Here is an 18,058-nt window from a genome sequence, read left to right as displayed (position 1 = left end):
AAGCTTCACCGGTTTATTTTATATATGCTCAACCCCCCAAAAAAGACAAAATACTGCATTTCCAACAGTAACTGTGTGCAAGTGGAACAAGCAGGATGTTTGAAATAAAATATCAGCAGCAATAAAGATTGTCAAAATGGCTTTAGCCCACAAACAAATGAAATATAGATTTTAAAATGAGACTTTAATAAGCAATTTAGTATTTCAATGGATGTCAGTTATGTATCGTGTTTTTGTCATACAGTAAAAAAAATGCACGTAGGAGAACCATATTTTAAGATTCATTAACGAATGTATATGTGTGTGTGTGCGTGCGTGTATCTATGTATAAGTGTGTGTATTTATGTATATGTATATACACACACACACACATATATATATATATATATATATGTATATATATATATATATATGTATATGTATGTATGTATATATATATATATATGTACATATAAACATATACATGTACACATATACACATATGTCACAATCACAGGTGGATTAAATAATTATATATATATATATATATATATATACGTGTGTGTATATATTTCTGTATATATATATATATATATATATATATATATATATATATATATATATATATATATATACAGTACACATACATATATACATATACATATATACACATTCATACATACACATATATACCATCGGTAAACAACAATTCCCATTATTACCTATCATTGACTAACTTTTTGTTTTCCGTTAACAAAACCGGCATGTTTTTGGGACATGGGAGATAGCGATAGTACCTGAAGAAAACCCACGCAAAGAGCAGGGTGAACGAGCATGCACAACCTCCGTAAGAAAGGCCGGAGATGAGATTCAAACTTCGGAACTGTGAAGTAGATCTACTAACCCCAAGTGCACCATACATCCTTCATCATAACAAGCAGCTCTCTGCCAATTTGAGACTCATTCCAAAAGTCTATCTGCACACTTACTGGTAATGTAGCTTATACACATACAGTAAAGTCTCGTTATATCGATATCGGATATATCGATAGTCCCGGTTATATCGATACTATTTCTATGCACGCACGGAGAAAATTACATGCAAACAGGGTCGGATATATCGATAGTCCCGGTTATATCGATATTTTTTCGGACTCCCTTGAATATCGATATAACGAGACTTTACTGTATTTCAAAAACATGCATGTCAGCAGAACAACACCTCTGTTCACCTGCAACCTTTGTGACGACAAGCAGCATCGAAAAAGACCTCCAGCCTATTAGCCTTGCTTGTATTAATACTAAGCAATACAAATGAGTTAACCTTGCATGACCTTTATGACTCTTTTTTAATGAAGGTCATACTTAAAATGCCATTTTGTTTCATTGCCATTGTCATCTTAATTACAAATTCATCACGCCATTGTAATTTTCCACATGAACGACCTTTGACTAGAGCCCCCCCCCCCCCCCCCAGATAAAAGGTGTTTTATTTTGTGTGTGACTCATAACTAGAGTTCCATGTTATCATACTTTGAAAATGTCAACAGTAATAGCTTTTATTCTCTCTGCTCACCTTTTTCGTTAAAGAAATGACAGGCGAAAAAAGTCACGATGAAGAGCACAGAGTCGTACAGTAATACCTTGGTTTACGAACTTAATTGGTTCCCAGACAGAGTGTGTAAGGCGAAAAGTGTGTATTCCAAAAATTAATCTCCCATAGGAAACCATTAAAATGAGAATAATCCGTTCCCAGGTCCCCATAAAACATAATTTTCTACTTTCTAATTTTCGAAGCCTTAAAACAATATAAAACACAAAATATACCTTATTTTCTGTATAATAAATGTGCCATGGTATTATAATTAAAGAAATAAACTGTACTGTATAATAAAGTCATTTTATTTACCTTTGTGATGGTCGTTGATGGCTTGATGGAATGGAGTGGCCTGTTTCCTCAGCATTAAACACTTGATGAGGAACGTAACCTTCTTTTACCATCTTGAGGAATGATCCCTTGGAGGTGCTTTCTCTGTGATCATTTTACCCAGTTCCTCATCAATTATGTTCTGTTTAGCTGGGCTGATAGCCATTTGCATCAAGTGTACAGATGGCTTGTGCGGGTTTGTGGAGCCTGATTGATTGGGATATTTTAACCTTGCATTCTACACTCTGGCTTTAAACGATCAACGTTGAAACTCTCTCACTGTCATTTGCCTGTCTCTTTAATGTTTAACCCCCCCCCCCCCCCACTGTTGCATTCTTGATCAATCACGTGGCTTTAACTGAAGACTGGGGGCGGGGAATAGAGAACAAAAACAAGTTGGCTGCCATTTTGTTGTTAGAAGAATGGGCTTGTTCGCGAACGACACATGACTCATTGAGGCAGCTCCGTGTACGAAAAAAATTTGTATGCCAAGGTAAAATGTTCACAAATTTAACATTCGTAAACCGAAAAGTTTGTAAGCCAAGGGGTTCGTAAACCGAGGTATCACTATATGTTTATAATTTGTTTGTGAAATTCCTCATTTATTTGTCTGCTAAAAATCACCTGACTGGTTCACAGGGTTCCAAATGAACGACCTTTGACCTTTCATCAAATTCTAAGGATCATTCATTGTGATCCTTATAAATCACCCACAATTCATGGTTTGACCTCTTTTACATATGAAGTTGGAGGACAATGAAATTAACCAAAGCACTTTAGGTGCTTCTGACCTTTGGTCTACCTTCTATTCTTCATAAAGGTCTCGGATTGTATCTACCCTTTCAAATCTGCTATTCTTTCATAGGATGCTGCATACGCAATATGCATGTCCCCCTTTTTCGGGCTTCAAACTGCTTTATAAACCCCGCTTGGACCACTCGTGTAGTCAAAGCTGTTTCTGACAAGGAAGCACCAACCTAATTGCTGAGCAGCATAAATAATTTCCCCTTATTGCTGTGCTTTTAACTCTTTTTTTGGGTTACTATGTGGAAAGTTGTGCTTTTAGCTTTCTGTCTGCTGGCAAATGAAGTTCAGCCTATGGAAAACCCAATTTATGGTGTTAAACTCTGCGGCCGTGAGTTCATCCGATCAGTCATCTTCACCTGCGGCGGCTCACGATGGAAGCGATCGCTCCAATCATCAGGTGAGATCAGATTTTGTCTGTGTTAGGTTAAAATATTACAGGCTTAATATTAACATTAACAGTTAATTTTAAAATTGTGAATATTATGAACGGAATTAAATGGTTACGTTATTGCGCAACTTTTCATCTGTGCTATATGTTATGCATATTAGCATATTTGACAATAAAGCTGACTTTATAACCCAACAATTAGCATGTTCGTTGTGAGAGGGATCACCATAGAAGCCGACAAGTTACTCACAGATGATTTATTCCTAACAATTTGATCTAACTGGCTATCTATATAGCTATTAGCTATTGAGCTAGCTAGCTCTGTATCTCACTATTAACTATTGAGCTAGTTAGCTAGCTCTCTATTTGCTATCCATCTATCTCCATCTATCTCTATATCTACTATATATCTTAGCATATTTGACAATAAAGCTGATTTTGACTTTATCTAGCTATTAACTTGCAAGTTAGCATTCTATCTGTTTGAGTTACTTTCGGGTTGAGTGAACGCTGGCGCGTGTGGCTGCCGCTGCTCCCCAACAAAAAAAATAAATCATATGACTAAAGTGACCTTGAGAGTTTTGAAAAGCACTTAGAAATGAAATGGATTATTATTATTAATGCAGAATTCTGGGTCTCAGCTCTTTGCCACAGAAAATATTTGTGTGCCCTCAAAATCAGGTGAGACTGGCAGATAGAGACAGGGTCCCTTTTTTAGGGTCCCCATGCATATTCAAATTTGGCTCAAACAAAGAAATCAGCAGTTAATTGTTTTTTTTTGTGAACAGCGTATTTTATTTGTATTTCTTTTTTCGAAATGAAGTGGTAGAATGTCGAAGTATTGAAATAAAAATAGTTCATATTGTATTTTTTGTCGCTCAAAATATGCGTCACACGAACTGACAGTATCAGCAGTTGATTGTATCCTACAAAGTTTAAAATGGCTAACTAAATGTACTTATTTCCTTAATTTGTTATGATATCACGCGAGAATTCCTTTGAAACTCAACTTATACTCATTTTCACTGCAGAGGAAGATTTATTCAGCTCGCATCAGGAGTCCTCAGAGGAACTGAGTCACAATCCTGTGATGGAGAGTATACTTCATAGAAACAGAAATCTGGATTTCATATCAAGTGAAAACCAAGGCAAAGTCTTCAACCGGCCAACTCGTTCTTTCATCACCGAAGAGATTCTGGAAGCCCTGAGGAAGGCAGATCGCAAGGGCCGGGACGTGGTGTTGGGTCTTTCCAATGCATGCTGCAAGTGGGGATGTAGCAAAAGTGAGATCAGTTCTCTTTGCTGAGAAGCGAACATTTTTTGGACATCGGTAACATTAAAACTAAACACACACATGTAAATGTATCAGTTCGTTTTTTCATATAAAAATATAGTAGCAATTTGGCCAGAAAATACACACACGATACATAAAAGCAATCCGGATTCTGCAGTAAAATAATACATTTTTAAGGAGTAAGAACAAAAAAAATTAAAGATTCAATTTTTGTTTGTTTTCATTTCACGAGACGTCTTGTATTGAAACGCGTCACTTCCGTACATATCACGTGACGAACGCGTCATAGAAATATTAAAGGGACGGCGGTCATAATGTGAGATTGCAAAATGTCTGAAACAAGACGTGACGGAAGGCAAAATCATACACAGTGGGAGTCTTACTGGACATGAGGTATGTTGTTACTATATTCAATATGTTTTAATAACGCGTATCCTGCTGTGAGAAAGTATAAGGTCACCGAAGGTCTTAACCCAGGAAGTGTGTTTGTTTTCATTCTCGACTACGGACATCTCGACTAAATTGAAAGTGACACAATCGAAGAATGTCGTCGAATGTACTGCGAAAATATATAAAAAACTCATATTGCAACGAGACTACGTTGTTTAGCGATTGTGATACATTCCGCTTCTTCTAATGTTTGTGAGTTGTCATTGTCCTCGACACGTGTATCATTGAAACCCTGGAAGCAGTCAAATTGTTGAACCGAAAATAAAGTTGTGCTGAGTATGTCAATTTAATGGCGTGTGAGCTCTGTTGATGATGTTTCTGTATTAAAAGTGGTTTACGGACATATTTTGTTGCAACAATCACGTTCTTCCTACTTTTAAACTGTGGTTAACCACTTGCTAAAACGATGTCAAGTCTCTACAACAACAAAAAATACATATATTTTTTACAACAAAAAAAATACATATATTTTTTAATCTATCAATCAACAAATGGTGAGTATAGTTTTGATTTTTTTGAATGTTGATTTTTCCGATGACCATTTTGTGTTTGGGAGCCTTTTACTGAGCATCTTCATCGTTATGAAGTTCAGATAGCTGGCTAGCTATCTATTAGCTATCTGGCCAGTTATCTATTAGCCAAATAGCTAACTATCTATTAGCTTAGCAAGCTGTCAAACTAGCTATATTAGCTATCTATTAGCTATCTAGGTAACTAGCTATTAGCTCTCTAGCTAGCCATTAAGATAGCTAGCTATCTAGCTAGCTGTCTATTTAGACTTTTTTTATCTTATTATATAACAGATTAAATTGAAATAGAAGGCAAGCTAGCTAGCTATTGTATAGCGAATAAATAGGTAAGAGATAGCCGCCAGATAGCCAACAGCTAATAGCTAGCTAGCTAATATAAGCGAACAGATAGCCAATCATAGGATACATTTTGCTAGCATACATAGATGCATTGAATGAGTTAATACGCCCCAAAAACATGGTACAATAACCGAAGCAACAAACTTGTAATATGTATGTGTCATTTTGTCACAATTTCCACCGATTTCATTAGCATTTTGAATGAATTAGTAAACATGTAAAGAATTTACGGTAACTCCGTGTTACTGAATTACAAGAAGTTGTCTGTATTTCCATGCTTTAACCACAATTAATACGCTTTATTACCACATATATTTTCAAGGTGTAACAGTACATACCAGATCTGCCCAAGACCTGAGAAGTCAATGGAAACTCCGGATATCTGGTTGTCATAATACATACTTTTCACACAAACACACACAAAACATCATCTCTGTAAGTTAAATCTGTGTCTACTGTATTGTTACAAATATTTAAATATTACTTTTATTGGTAACAACACAGTATCTGCTTGTTTACATTCACAGGGACAAGAAGCCTCCGTCTAAATGTAATGGCCGCAGGATGGCTTCTCTCGATTTTAGTAGTCAACGTGATGATTTTATTTACTGCAGCAGGTATGCTTTTTTGTGATTTAATTGCACAATAAACTGTGCTACTGTATATAAATACTGTGTATATATATTGTAGCTTATATTTACATAAACGTTCCGTGATGAAAGTGTGTATTTTGCTCGTTTCCTGTTCCGATTTCACTGAGCTCTACTGTAGGTCATGCTGCATTGTGACATTGAAAAATGAAGTGCAATGTGTGACACACTTTAAAGGACAACCGACACCATTTTTTTGTTTCCTAACTGACATCAGAAAAACTTTTAGTTTCAGTGAGTTTCAGAAGGTCCCGCCCCCTTGTTTGTGACGTCACTATTGGTCACACACTGCCTTGCTCCAGAATCCAAAACAATGGCTTCAGAGAGTTCAGATTGGGAGAAGATGCTTTCTTGTTACTCATCCAGTTATGAATATAATTCAAATAGTTCTGAAGAGGAAAGCATAAATGTTTGTAATCGATTAAAGAAGTCCTTCCGTCTCAATTTGAGGCGTCTGGACTCCAATGTACCTCCCTGAAAATGCACAAGATGGCGCCCAAGCTCTGTTTGAAATGGGCTTATTTGTCTGCTGGGAATTTGTGTCAACTAGTATCAAATAGTAGTCTTGGTCAACACACAACAATTCACCATTGCGTGATTTATGTGTTTTCCTTCTAATATTGTCATCAACACGGAACAACACAGTTTTCAGATCAAACAAAATACCCAAAATGCATTGTGTGTCGCTTTCTCGGTCAGGGGCGTTCCTGACGTGACGTCACGTCAGGAATCGTCACCAACTCGAAAACAAGACTTCCTGAATATTCAGCACGAGTCTTAAAATGCAAAATTTAGCTATATGCCGGGGAATCTTTGTAAAATGCGGTCAGTAGAAGTCATTTGAAGTGATTATACAAATTATGGACACAACTTGCCCGGAGCCGTCGGTTGTCCTTTAAATCAAATTAAAGTCAAATATGATCTCAATGATGTTGCTCTGTTTTTTTTGTTGACTCTTTTTGGTTCTTTTAGGTCCTCCAGAGCCTCCTTCCAAACCCGAGTGCCACATTCCATGCGCCGATAGCTGTGGGGTTGATATCCACTGTAGTTGGAATCACAGATTTGATCCTCAGATCCCCACAAACTACAGTTTACACTGGGAAACATCGCACAGTATGTAAGTGCAACATAATACTAACGAATAAATGACCAATGCTACGTGTAGCCAAACATTAACTGTTGCTCGTTACGACACAATTCTGGTAAATGAACATCATCAACTGGAGTGACAAGATCTCCTCTTACTTCCTCCCTAGAGAGGGCCGTGTGGATACTGGGACCAGTTTGAGTGGGTTGATCGACCGTGAACGCTTTTTTATGAACAGTGAACTTCGTGTTTGGGCGCAGGCTGTGAGCAAATACGGTTTTGCCAAATCCCAAGTGGTTATCCTCAACACCGGAGACCTCTGTGAGTCATGGAAATGGGACTGGTGTATATACAGGTAACATCCGAGTTACGACCAGCCCGAATTACGACCACCCGTACTTACAACCACGACCTCCAGACCCTATATTTTAACATTTTTAAGAGGTGGAGTTTGGTCTCTATTCAACATTTTGAATGGATTTCGACTTACAACCATTTCGACTTACGACCGTTTGGTCGGAATGGAACTTGGTCGTAAATCGGATGTCTCCTGTACACGTCTACTGAGATACACATTGTTCAACCGCCTGGATAATTACACCACTTACTTTATTTAGTTAACATCATTCTACCCCATCTCTGCTTATAGTGAAGCCATTGTCTCCAGTAATTTCATGGAGCCCCCAAGATCCTTTGGAAATATCTTGGAGCTCCATCTGTCATGAGCCGCACCTCTCGTTAGGATCTTGCGATGTCCGATTTCGGCCTGAACTGGGAAAACTCTGGCATGAGGTAAACATTTTGCCGGGTTGTTTCAGTCGACAAGTGCAATGAAGAATGATTGCAAAATCCTCCGAATTTTAGCGTCTCTCAAAACTGAACAAGTGGATGTGAAATGGATGGTTTAAACACATTTTCAGGGTGAAAGCACCTACCAAATATGGACGGGCAATATAAATAAACAAACAAATACATAAAATAGATTGTTAGATAGATACAGTAGCTAGCTAGCTAGATGGATAGATACAATAGCTGCAGTAGCTAGCTAGATAGCTACAGGAGATACATGGCTCAATTAGGTCTGTGTAAGCTCTCAGTCGTACAGGAGTGGTCCATCGATGAGAAGGTTTCTTCAGCCGTCATCTGTACAAAAGTGAAGGTTTCGGACGTTTCGCCTCCTATCCAAGAGGCTTCGTCAGCGAACTAAACTTTAGTTTAGTTTAGTTTTGTACAGATGACGGCTGAAGAAACCTTCTCATCGATGGCTCAATTAGGGCATCATTTTGATGTTTGTTGTTTATATTTTTTATTTTGGCGAGAGATACAGCAGCTAGCTAGCTAGATAGATACAGTAGCTAGCTAGACGGATAGATACAGTATTAAGCTAGCTAGCTAGATAGATACAATAGCTAGATAGCTGGATAGATACAGTATTAAGCTAGCTAGATGGATAGATACAGTAGCTAGATAGATGGATAGATACAATATTAAGCTAGCTAGATGGATAGATACAGTATTAAGCTAGCTAGATGGATAGATACAGTAGCTAGCGAGCTTGATATATAAAGTAGATAGATACAGTAACTAGACAGATAGATAGAGTAGCTACAGTAGCTAGCTAGATAGATACAGTAGCTAGATAGATAGCTACTGTAGATACATGGTTCAATTAGGCCATCATTTTGATGAACCAGTTGTTTATATTTTTTATTTTAGCGAGAGATACAGTAGCTAGCTAGCTAGATAGATAGATAGATAGATAGATAGATAGATAGATAGATAGATAGATAGATAGATAGATAGATAGATAGATAGATAGATAGATAGATAGATAGATAGATAGATAGATAGATAGATAGAGATGCAAAAGTGTGAAAAACAAAGCGGTTCTCTGCTCAGACTCCATGGACACGTCCCCTTTGAAATCAAATACCCAAGAATCCCGGTTCAAAATCAAAATTCTTCATCTTCTACCGCACTTCTATACCCATTGCGTTGTACTTTTGGTTTAGGAAGAAGTTGGAGCTCAAGTCATCTACGATTTCAGTGGTCTAATCCAGGCTGGAATAGTCTACGAATTTCAGGTTCGCTGTTCCTGTGCCACAGGCTTGATGAGTGATTGGAGTGAAACCCGCAGAATAACTTCTGAAAAAGGTAGGCCTTCTCTTAAGAGACGATTTTGTTCACCCCCAAAAAAACCCACAAATTTGTAACACAATTTTTTTTTTTTTCAGCTCCCACTGGACAAATGGATGTATGGAGGGATTGTGGCGTGCCTGCTACTAATATTGATTGCGCTATGATCTGGAAGGTAGTCAACAACACACAATATAAAAGACAACAATGAAGATAGAACTGAAAATTTTGCCTTGCAGCTAAAATTTATTTCACCAAAAAATTACTCATAACAATGAATTAAAGGACAACCGACGCCACCGTACAAGTTGTGTCCAGAATTTGTAAAATCGCTTCAAATGACTTCTACTGAGCGTATTTTACAAAGATTCCATCGCATATAGCTATATTTCACGTTTTAAGACTTGCACTGAATATTCAGGAAGTCTTGTTTTTGAGTTGATGACGATCCCCTAAGTGACGTCACGGAGGGAACGCCCCTGACCGAGAAAGCGACACACAATGCAAATCAGCCCATTTCCAACGGAGCTTGGGCGCCATCTTGTGCATTTTCTGGGAGCTACAGTCCAGACGCCTCAAAATGAGACGGAAGGACTTCTTTAATCGATTGCAAACATTTATGCTTTCCTCTTCAGAACTATTTGAATCATATTCGTAACTGGATGAGTAACAAGAAAGCATCTTTTCCGAATCTGAAGCCATTGTTTTGATTCTCGAGCAAGGCAAGACGTCTTGGCGTGACATCACGAACAAGGGGGCGGGACCTTCTGAAACTGGCCACTTCCGGGTTCAATTTGAAGTAGTTTTTGGACACTTTAAGTCATTTTTATCAATGTTTTGTATATGACTAAAAATATCATCCTGCGTGTTTTGGGTATTTTAGATGCTATAAAACGTTTTCTGATGTCAGTTAGGAAACAAAAAAGTGGTGTCGGTTGTCCTTTAAATACAGTCATTTCATGCAAATTCAACCGTCGTGTGTAATGCCATCACTCTTCTCCTTTTGTGTCCCTCCAGAAGCTTCCTCTATCTCAAGCTCGTGGCCACATCCTGGGGTATGAAGTTATACTGTTCTCCAAAGACAACACGACTCTACTGAATATTTCCGTCGCTGAGCCGAGGGACCGTTTGATGTGTGATGAGCTGCGGTGTTACCTCAACTTCTCTTTAAAGAGTGTGTCATCTGCCAGTATATCGGCCTACAACGCCCACGGCGCTACAGTGCCCTCTCACCTCACAATTCCTATGCCAGGTATCAGTTGTCCAGATCGGCTTTGGATTTCTTGATTAGGAGCGATGGTGTAATTGGGAAAAACACAACACTTTGGTAGGACAAATACAAAGAAAAATGACTTTTTTATCACTCTGTTTTCCGGTGTATAAGGTGCACCGGAGTATAAGGCGCACTCCAATGAATGGTGTATTTTTCACAGGAGTACAAGGCACATTCAATGAATAAAAAAGATTTTCCAAATATAATATGTAATTATATAAAAGTTTTCCAAATATCAGGCACACCACCTTTTAAGGCGCTACAGTCAAGGCTGGGGCTAAGCACTACTTCGTCTACAGGGAGGGGGAAATTGAGTCGGTGGCTGCTGACGGTAGTTGCGAGAACTGTTGTGCCTCAATATTTCTGTACATATAAGGCGCACCTGCGTCTAAGGCGCAGGGCCATCCTTTGAGGAAAATCAAGGCTTTTGGGTGTGCCTTATACACTGGAAAATACTGTATTATTCCAACTGCAACTGCTGAAACTAAAAGATTGAGTTACTATATTTACAGTACAGTGATACCTTGGCTTACGAACTTAATTGGTTCCCAGACAGAGTGTGTAAGGCGAAAAGTGTGTATCTCCAAAAAAAAATTCCCATAGGAAACCATTAAAATGGGAATAATCCGTTCCCGGGTTTCCATAAAATATACTTTTCAACTAAATAAGCCTTAAAACTACACACAACATACCTTATTCTATGTATAATAAATGTGCTATTGTATTGTATTGAAAGAAATACACTGCATTGTATCATAGTCACTTTATTTACATTTGTGATGGTCATTTATGGCTTGATGGAATGGCGTTGGAGGTCGAAGGTCAAAGGGAATTGCTGTTTGGAAAGAGAGGCACATTACACGAGGACTGTAATGTGCTGTAAAATAAAGTTTTTTTTAACCTTTTTGATGGTCGTTGATGGCTTATGGAAGGAGAGTCACCTTCCATAAGGACTGTTGGTAACTTAACCTCTGGTGCTGTTCGGTCGTGTGCTTCCGCTGAAGGTCACTCCGCCAGCCGTGGTGGGTGTATTATGAAAATAGTGCTTATTATAAGGTTTAATTTTCAGAAATTTGTAGTTTGTAAGATAAGGTGTTTGTAAGTTGAGGTCTCACTGTACTTAGATATTTTTATATTTACAGTACTTAGTACAAGAGAAATATGTAATATTTTTTTTTAGATTTCACATTCCTGATGGTGTTGCGGGTTTATGGGGCTACTTTGGAATCGACAGAGTGTAATAATTTTCTTTCTTTATTTGTTTGAAATATCGTAACTACTATTGTAACTATTACAGTTGAAGTGAGAAGTGAGAACCCAATAGATGTCAAGATGAGTATGACGAACCTCACCGTCTCGTGGGAACTGCCCTCTCAACTCCCCGACGTCACATCAGTCAAGGAATACGTGGTGCAATACAAGGAAACCGGAAGTCTTCTGGGAACGGGATTTGACTGGATTCGAGTCAATAAAAACTGTCGTACAGTTACATTTACAGGTTTGTTTTATTTGTGTTGTTTTACAGGAATTAAAATGGTGCACAGTCATTTGAATTACTGTATTTTCCGGTGTATAAGGCGCAACCAAAAGCCTTGATTTTCTTTCAAAGCCTTATACACAGTTGCGCCTTATATGTGAAGTAATATTGATGCACAACAGGTCTTGCAACGACTGTCAGCAGCCACCGACTTATTGAGATGTGCTAAAAAAATATATATATTTTTGGGTACTTGGCTGGCTAGCTATTAGCTATCTAGCTGGCTAGCTATTAGCTGTCTGGCTATCTCTTAGCTATTGACCTTGGGAGTTTTGAAAGGCGCTTGGAAGTGAAATGGATTATTGTTATTATTATTATGATGATTATTATTATGGTTATTCTAATTATTATGATTACTACCCGGCTGGCTATCAAGCTAGCTACCTAGCTGGCTATCTATTTGCTATCTAATAGCTATCTGGCTGGCTCACAAGCTATCTAGCTGTCTATCTATTAGTTATACGGCTACCTAGCTAGCTTTCTATCTATTTGAGTTACTTCCGCGTAGAGTGAACGCTGGCGCGTGTGGCTGCCGCTGCTCACCCGCAGAAAAAAAAACTGATCCTGAGACAGCAAAGTGACCTTCAGAGTTTTGAAAGGTGCTTAGAAATTAAATGTGTTATTATTATTATTATCATTATTATTCTATATACAATAGCTAGCTAGCTAGCTTTATATCTTTTCGAGTTATTTCCGGGTGGAGTGAACGCTGGCGCGTGTGGTTGCCGCTGCTCACCAACAGAAAAACTTATCCTGTGACTGTAAAGTGACCTTGAGAGTTTTGAAATGCGCTTTGAAACGAAATGTATTATTATTATTATTATAAAACTTTATTTGTTTAATACATTATGGAAAACCTTTTTTTCTTTATTCAAGGTGCGCCTTTTAGTCCAGTACGCCTTATACACCGGAAAATACCATAAACACTATTTATGTCCATCACACTGCTTCACTTTGGCTGTATTTCCTCTTCCAGGTCGTTTTGAAAAATACAAACCTTACCAAGTGTCGCTGTTCGCTGTTACAAACAATCAAGAAAGCCGCCATCTTTCCTCTGTTATTGAATATTGTGGTCATGGAAGTAAGTATCCTAATACATTCAATTACTCTTCCCATCCTCAAAAATATTTTCAACCGTTATTATCTTTTTGCTTCTTTCAGTTCCTGCCAAAGTGCGTTTGTTTACAGTCACTTCTATTGCTGCGACACATGCAACACTGTTTTGGGAGCCTGTAGTGCTGAGCATGCAGAATGGGCTGATCTTGTATTACCAAATAGGTGTCCATGGGCAAGCAGGTAAACGGAAAGAATAAACACATTGTTGAGTTACCCAAAAAACTTTTTGAAATTGCACACTCGTTACTGCATTTGAAATATGTCTGTTTATGATTAGAATTAATAACCTACATATGGCCATCGATGAGAAGGTTTCTTCAGCCGTCATCTGTACTTCTTTGAAGGTGTCGGACGTTTCACTTCTTATCCAAGAGGCTTCGTCAGCGAACTAAAATTTGCTGGTAGTTTAGGTCCTATATCCCTACTGTCCAGACATGGCAGTGACAGACTCTGCTATAATAGGTCCCTGCTCTCAGGTTGGGGGGGGGAGTAGATGACTATTCCCTGAGACTACACTTGTATTGTCCTGCTTGTTTATGGGGTCTACAAATCGCCTGATTGCCCCATTTGCTCTGGTACCACCTCATCAGCATAACTAAGCCTATGTTGCCTAAGAAGATCCAAATTAAACCTCGCTCCACCATGGCGATTTAGTGAAGGGTTTTGCTGTTTTATGAAAATAGCTTCTTTTACTCCCCTTTCAAACTATATATTTTCTTTTGCGAAGATTTTAACCTCCTTGTCGTCAATGAAGTTAAAATCTTAACTGACAAAGCCTCTTGGATAAGAAGCGACACGTCCGACACCTTAAAAGAAGTAGAGATGACGGCTGAAGAAACCTTCTCATCAATGGACCACTCCTGTACGACTGAGAGCTACACAGACCTACATATAGCCACTTCTTTTTCTTTCTAGAATAGACGAGGACCAATAGTTTTGTCCTTATATTGCTCATTTCATTATTTCAAAAATCTATGTGCGTTTGTAACCGTTTTATAAACTACATTTCATTTTGTTTCAACAGTGTACAACGTGAGCACCTCCCCTCAGGATGTAAATAAGACATTTGAGCTGCCAAACCTCAGTCCATCTCAGGAGTATGAAGTGTGGATCAAGGCTGTGACTAAAGCTGGGCCAGGAGCCAACGTCACCACCAGTTTCATAACAAAACAACAAGAGGATCTTGAGTTGACATCAAAATGTACAGTAACTTTTTTTTTCTTTTTTCGCATAATTACCCTTCGCATAAAGACAAATGTAGTAACTCTCCTCTTCTTTTCCTTTCGGCTTTTATGTGTGTGTGGTAACCGAAATTGCAAATCACACAAATCCATCATAATTTGTCATATACAGTAGTAGACTTTGATAAACTGGGATTTATTTATTTATTTATCTAGCTATCTATCTAGCTAGCTAGCTATGTAGCTAGCTATCCACTATAATGTGTGGATCAAGGCTGTGACTAAAACTGGACCATGAGCCAACCTCACCACCAGTTTTATCACAAAACAAGAGGATTTTGAGTTGACATCAAAATGTACAGTAACTGTTTTCACATAATTACCCTTCTCATAAAGACAAATGTAGTAACCCAAATTATTTTTTTTTATTAGCAATGAAGAAATTAGCCATATGTAGCATTTTAACATAGTTACCATGTTTTGCTGAGAATACTGATGGAGATTTGGGGCACTATGTACTTGGCTATCTGTTAGCTAGCTAGCTGGCTGGCTATCTATTGGCTAGCTAACTGGCTTGCTATCTATTGGCTAGCTATCGAGCTGGCTATCTCTTGGCTAGCTAGCTGGCTTGCTATCTATTGGCTAGCTAGCTGGCTGGCTATCTATTTGCTATCTAATAGCTAGCTAGCTTTTTATTTATTTGAGTTATTCCGGGTTGAGTGAACGCTGGTGCGTGTGGCTGCTGCTGCTCACCCACAGAAAAACCGATCCAGTGACTGAAAAGTGACCTTGAGAGTTTTGAAAGGCGCTTACAAATGAAATGTATCATTATTATTATTATTATTAAATTACAAATCACACAAATCTATCATGATTTGTCATATACAGTATGATACACTGGGATTTATTTACAGTAAAGTCTCGTTATATCGATATCGGATATATCGATAGTCCTGGTTATATCAATACTATTTCTATGCACGCACGGAGAAAATTACATGCAAACAGGGTCGGATATATCGATAGTCCCGGTTATATCGATATTTTTTCGGACTCCCTTGAATATCGATATAACGAGACTTTACTGTATTTATCTAGCTATCCAGCTAGCTATCTAGCTAGTTATCCAGCTATTTCTCCACTGTGAGACTAATAAAGGCATATCCAATCCAATCCAATCTATCTAGCTATCTATCTAGCTAGCTATACATCTACTTATTTATGTATTTTTCTATTTATTTATTTGCTTATTTATGTATTTGTTTGTTTATTTAATGCCGACCCTCTCGTTATTTGTATTTTTTAGCACACGTATTCACACTCCTGCTCCTACTTTGTCTCCCAGTCATATGCTGTCTTGTGGTTTTATTCAGGTGAGATCTGACATTTTCGTCTGATGGAGACTAACATGTACTCATGGATTTTCCAGTTTCAACATAACTTAACACGACATGCTTGTATTTCAGTTTTCATAAAAGAACAAGCAAATCTTGTCTGTGTATAAACGGCACCGTACCAGATCCATACAACAGCTCCATCTTTGAAATGATGAAACATCAGGTGAGTTTCATTCCATTCCAGTAAAGGCTCTTCATTGTCAATCTTTTAACATAATCGTGCAATATCACTCTAGGTGAATGAACCTTTGGCTTGGATCTGTGTCCCCGTCCATGATCCGCATCCCACCATGTCCATGTTAGAGATAGTGGAAATCCAACAAAAATGGCCCTCCGAAGGCCAAACAAGACCACCAGTTGCTTCAGAAAAATATACTGGGAGAACACATGGCAAAGACGAGTACAGCAAAATGGTTGACTCTGAGGAGGAAAAGATTGTGAGCGGAATGGGCAGGAGGAACGATGGTTGGACTTCATCAGATGAAGAACCAGAAACATCCGGATATGAACAGCACTTCATGCCAACCGCAGTAGAAATAATGGATGCTTGATACAGTATGCAGTGATACCTTGGCTTACGAACTTAATTGGTTCCCAGACAGAGTGTGTAAGGTGAAAAGTGTGTATCCCAAAAATTAATTTCCCATAGGAAACCATTAAAATGAGAATAATTTGTTCCCATAAAACACGATTTTCTACTTTCTAATTTTGTAACCCTTAAAACTACACAAAGTATGCCTTATTTTATGTATAATAAATGTGCTATGGTATTATAATTAAAGAAATAAACTGTACTATATAATAAAGTCGTTTGATTTACCTTTATGATGGTCGTTGATGGCTTGATGGAATGGAGTAGCTGGTTCGCTCAGCATTAAACACTTGATGAGGAACATAACCTTCTTTCACCATCTTGAGGAATGATCCCTTGTAGGTGCTTTCTCTGTGATAATTTTATCTAGTTCCTCATCAATTGTGTTCTGTTTAGCTTGGTTGATAGCTTTTTGCATCAAGTGGACAGATGACTTGTGCGGGTTGTTTGTGGAGCCTGATTGATGGGATATTTTAACCTTGCAGTCTACACTCTGCCTTTGAACTATCAAAGTTGAAATTCTCTCACTGTCGTCTGCCTGTCTCTTTAATGTTTACACCACCTCCCCTCACTGCTGCGTTCTTGACCAATCACGTGGCTTTAACCGAAGACTGGGGGTGGGGAATAGAGGACAAAAAGAGTCGGGCGCCATTTTATTGTTAGAAGAAAAGGCTCGTTCGCAAAAGGCACATCACTCATTGAGGCAGCTCCGTGTACGGAAAAAGTTCGTATGCCAAGGTGAAGTTCGTTTGCCAAGGTAAAATTTTCAGAAATTTAACGTTCGTAAACCGAAAAGTTCGTAAGCCAAGGTGTTCGTAAACCGAGGTAGCACTGTATTTAGTGTTGCAAAGAAAGTGCTGTCAATTAAAGAATATGTTTTGATTAACTATTGAAACGTTACATTTTATACATATGATTTTTTTTTTGAAAATGAAGAAAATTGCAGTTGCTTGGGTCATTTTCATTTATAGATAGTGTAGTGGCAATAACCATTGTCAGGAATACTTTGTTGATGATGCCAATATCCTCTTGTATACACACATACAAATAAGCAGTAAGTATTGTTTTTTTAAGGTTCTTTCCATAATTTCATGAGTAGTATTTGCTGGGTCAGTTGCTTTTTTTTCCAACCCACTGTAAATGTATACAAATAAGATTGTGGTCTGTATAGTATACATGACTGAAAGCACAATTAAAGATGTAATCACTGTATTTTGCTATGCATTTACCGGAGTATTAAAAATATATAGTATAGTGCACTTTATATATTTTCTTACATAAATTGCCATTTCAACAGTGTCCAGCTCATGAGTAAATAAAAAAATGAAACAATAGCTGTCGTCGCTTTCTTTTAATCATATACTATATATGTAAC

General features: G+C 38.0%; 2 protein-coding genes across 2 annotated transcripts; both read left to right on the top strand.

Moving 5' to 3' along the window:
- Positions 1–669: 669 nt before the first annotated feature.
- Positions 670–4,423, top strand: LOC148885287 (relaxin-3-like). Its single transcript, XM_089019096.1, has 2 exons — positions 670–3,110; positions 4,133–4,423. Exons 1-2 carry the CDS (start codon positions 2,951–2,953, stop codon positions 4,405–4,407), a joined length of 435 nt encoding a protein of 144 aa, XP_088875222.1. The 5' UTR covers positions 670–2,950; the 3' UTR covers positions 4,408–4,423.
- A 1,677-nt stretch (positions 4,424–6,100) lies between these two features.
- On the top strand, positions 6,101–17,942 carry LOC148885286 (interleukin-6 receptor subunit beta-like). The gene is made up of 15 exons (XM_089019095.1): positions 6,101–6,149; positions 6,242–6,331; positions 7,337–7,481; positions 7,621–7,772; positions 8,101–8,243; positions 9,464–9,605; positions 9,686–9,762; positions 10,605–10,839; positions 12,158–12,358; positions 13,374–13,478; positions 13,559–13,693; positions 14,538–14,714; positions 16,001–16,067; positions 16,161–16,254; positions 16,328–17,942. Exons 2-15 carry the CDS (start codon positions 6,268–6,270, stop codon positions 16,640–16,642), a joined length of 2,052 nt encoding a protein of 683 aa, XP_088875221.1. The 5' UTR covers positions 6,101–6,149; positions 6,242–6,267; the 3' UTR covers positions 16,643–17,942.
- The last annotated feature ends 116 nt before the right edge of the window (positions 17,943–18,058 follow it).

Source organism: Hippocampus bargibanti, linkage group LG17 (assembly GCF_051943395.1).
Source record: "Hippocampus bargibanti isolate YZ-2025 linkage group LG17, ASM5194339v1, whole genome shotgun sequence".
Lineage (NCBI taxonomy): Eukaryota > Metazoa > Chordata > Actinopteri > Syngnathiformes > Syngnathidae > Hippocampus > Hippocampus bargibanti.
This window is presented reverse-complemented; position numbering and strand designations above follow the sequence as displayed.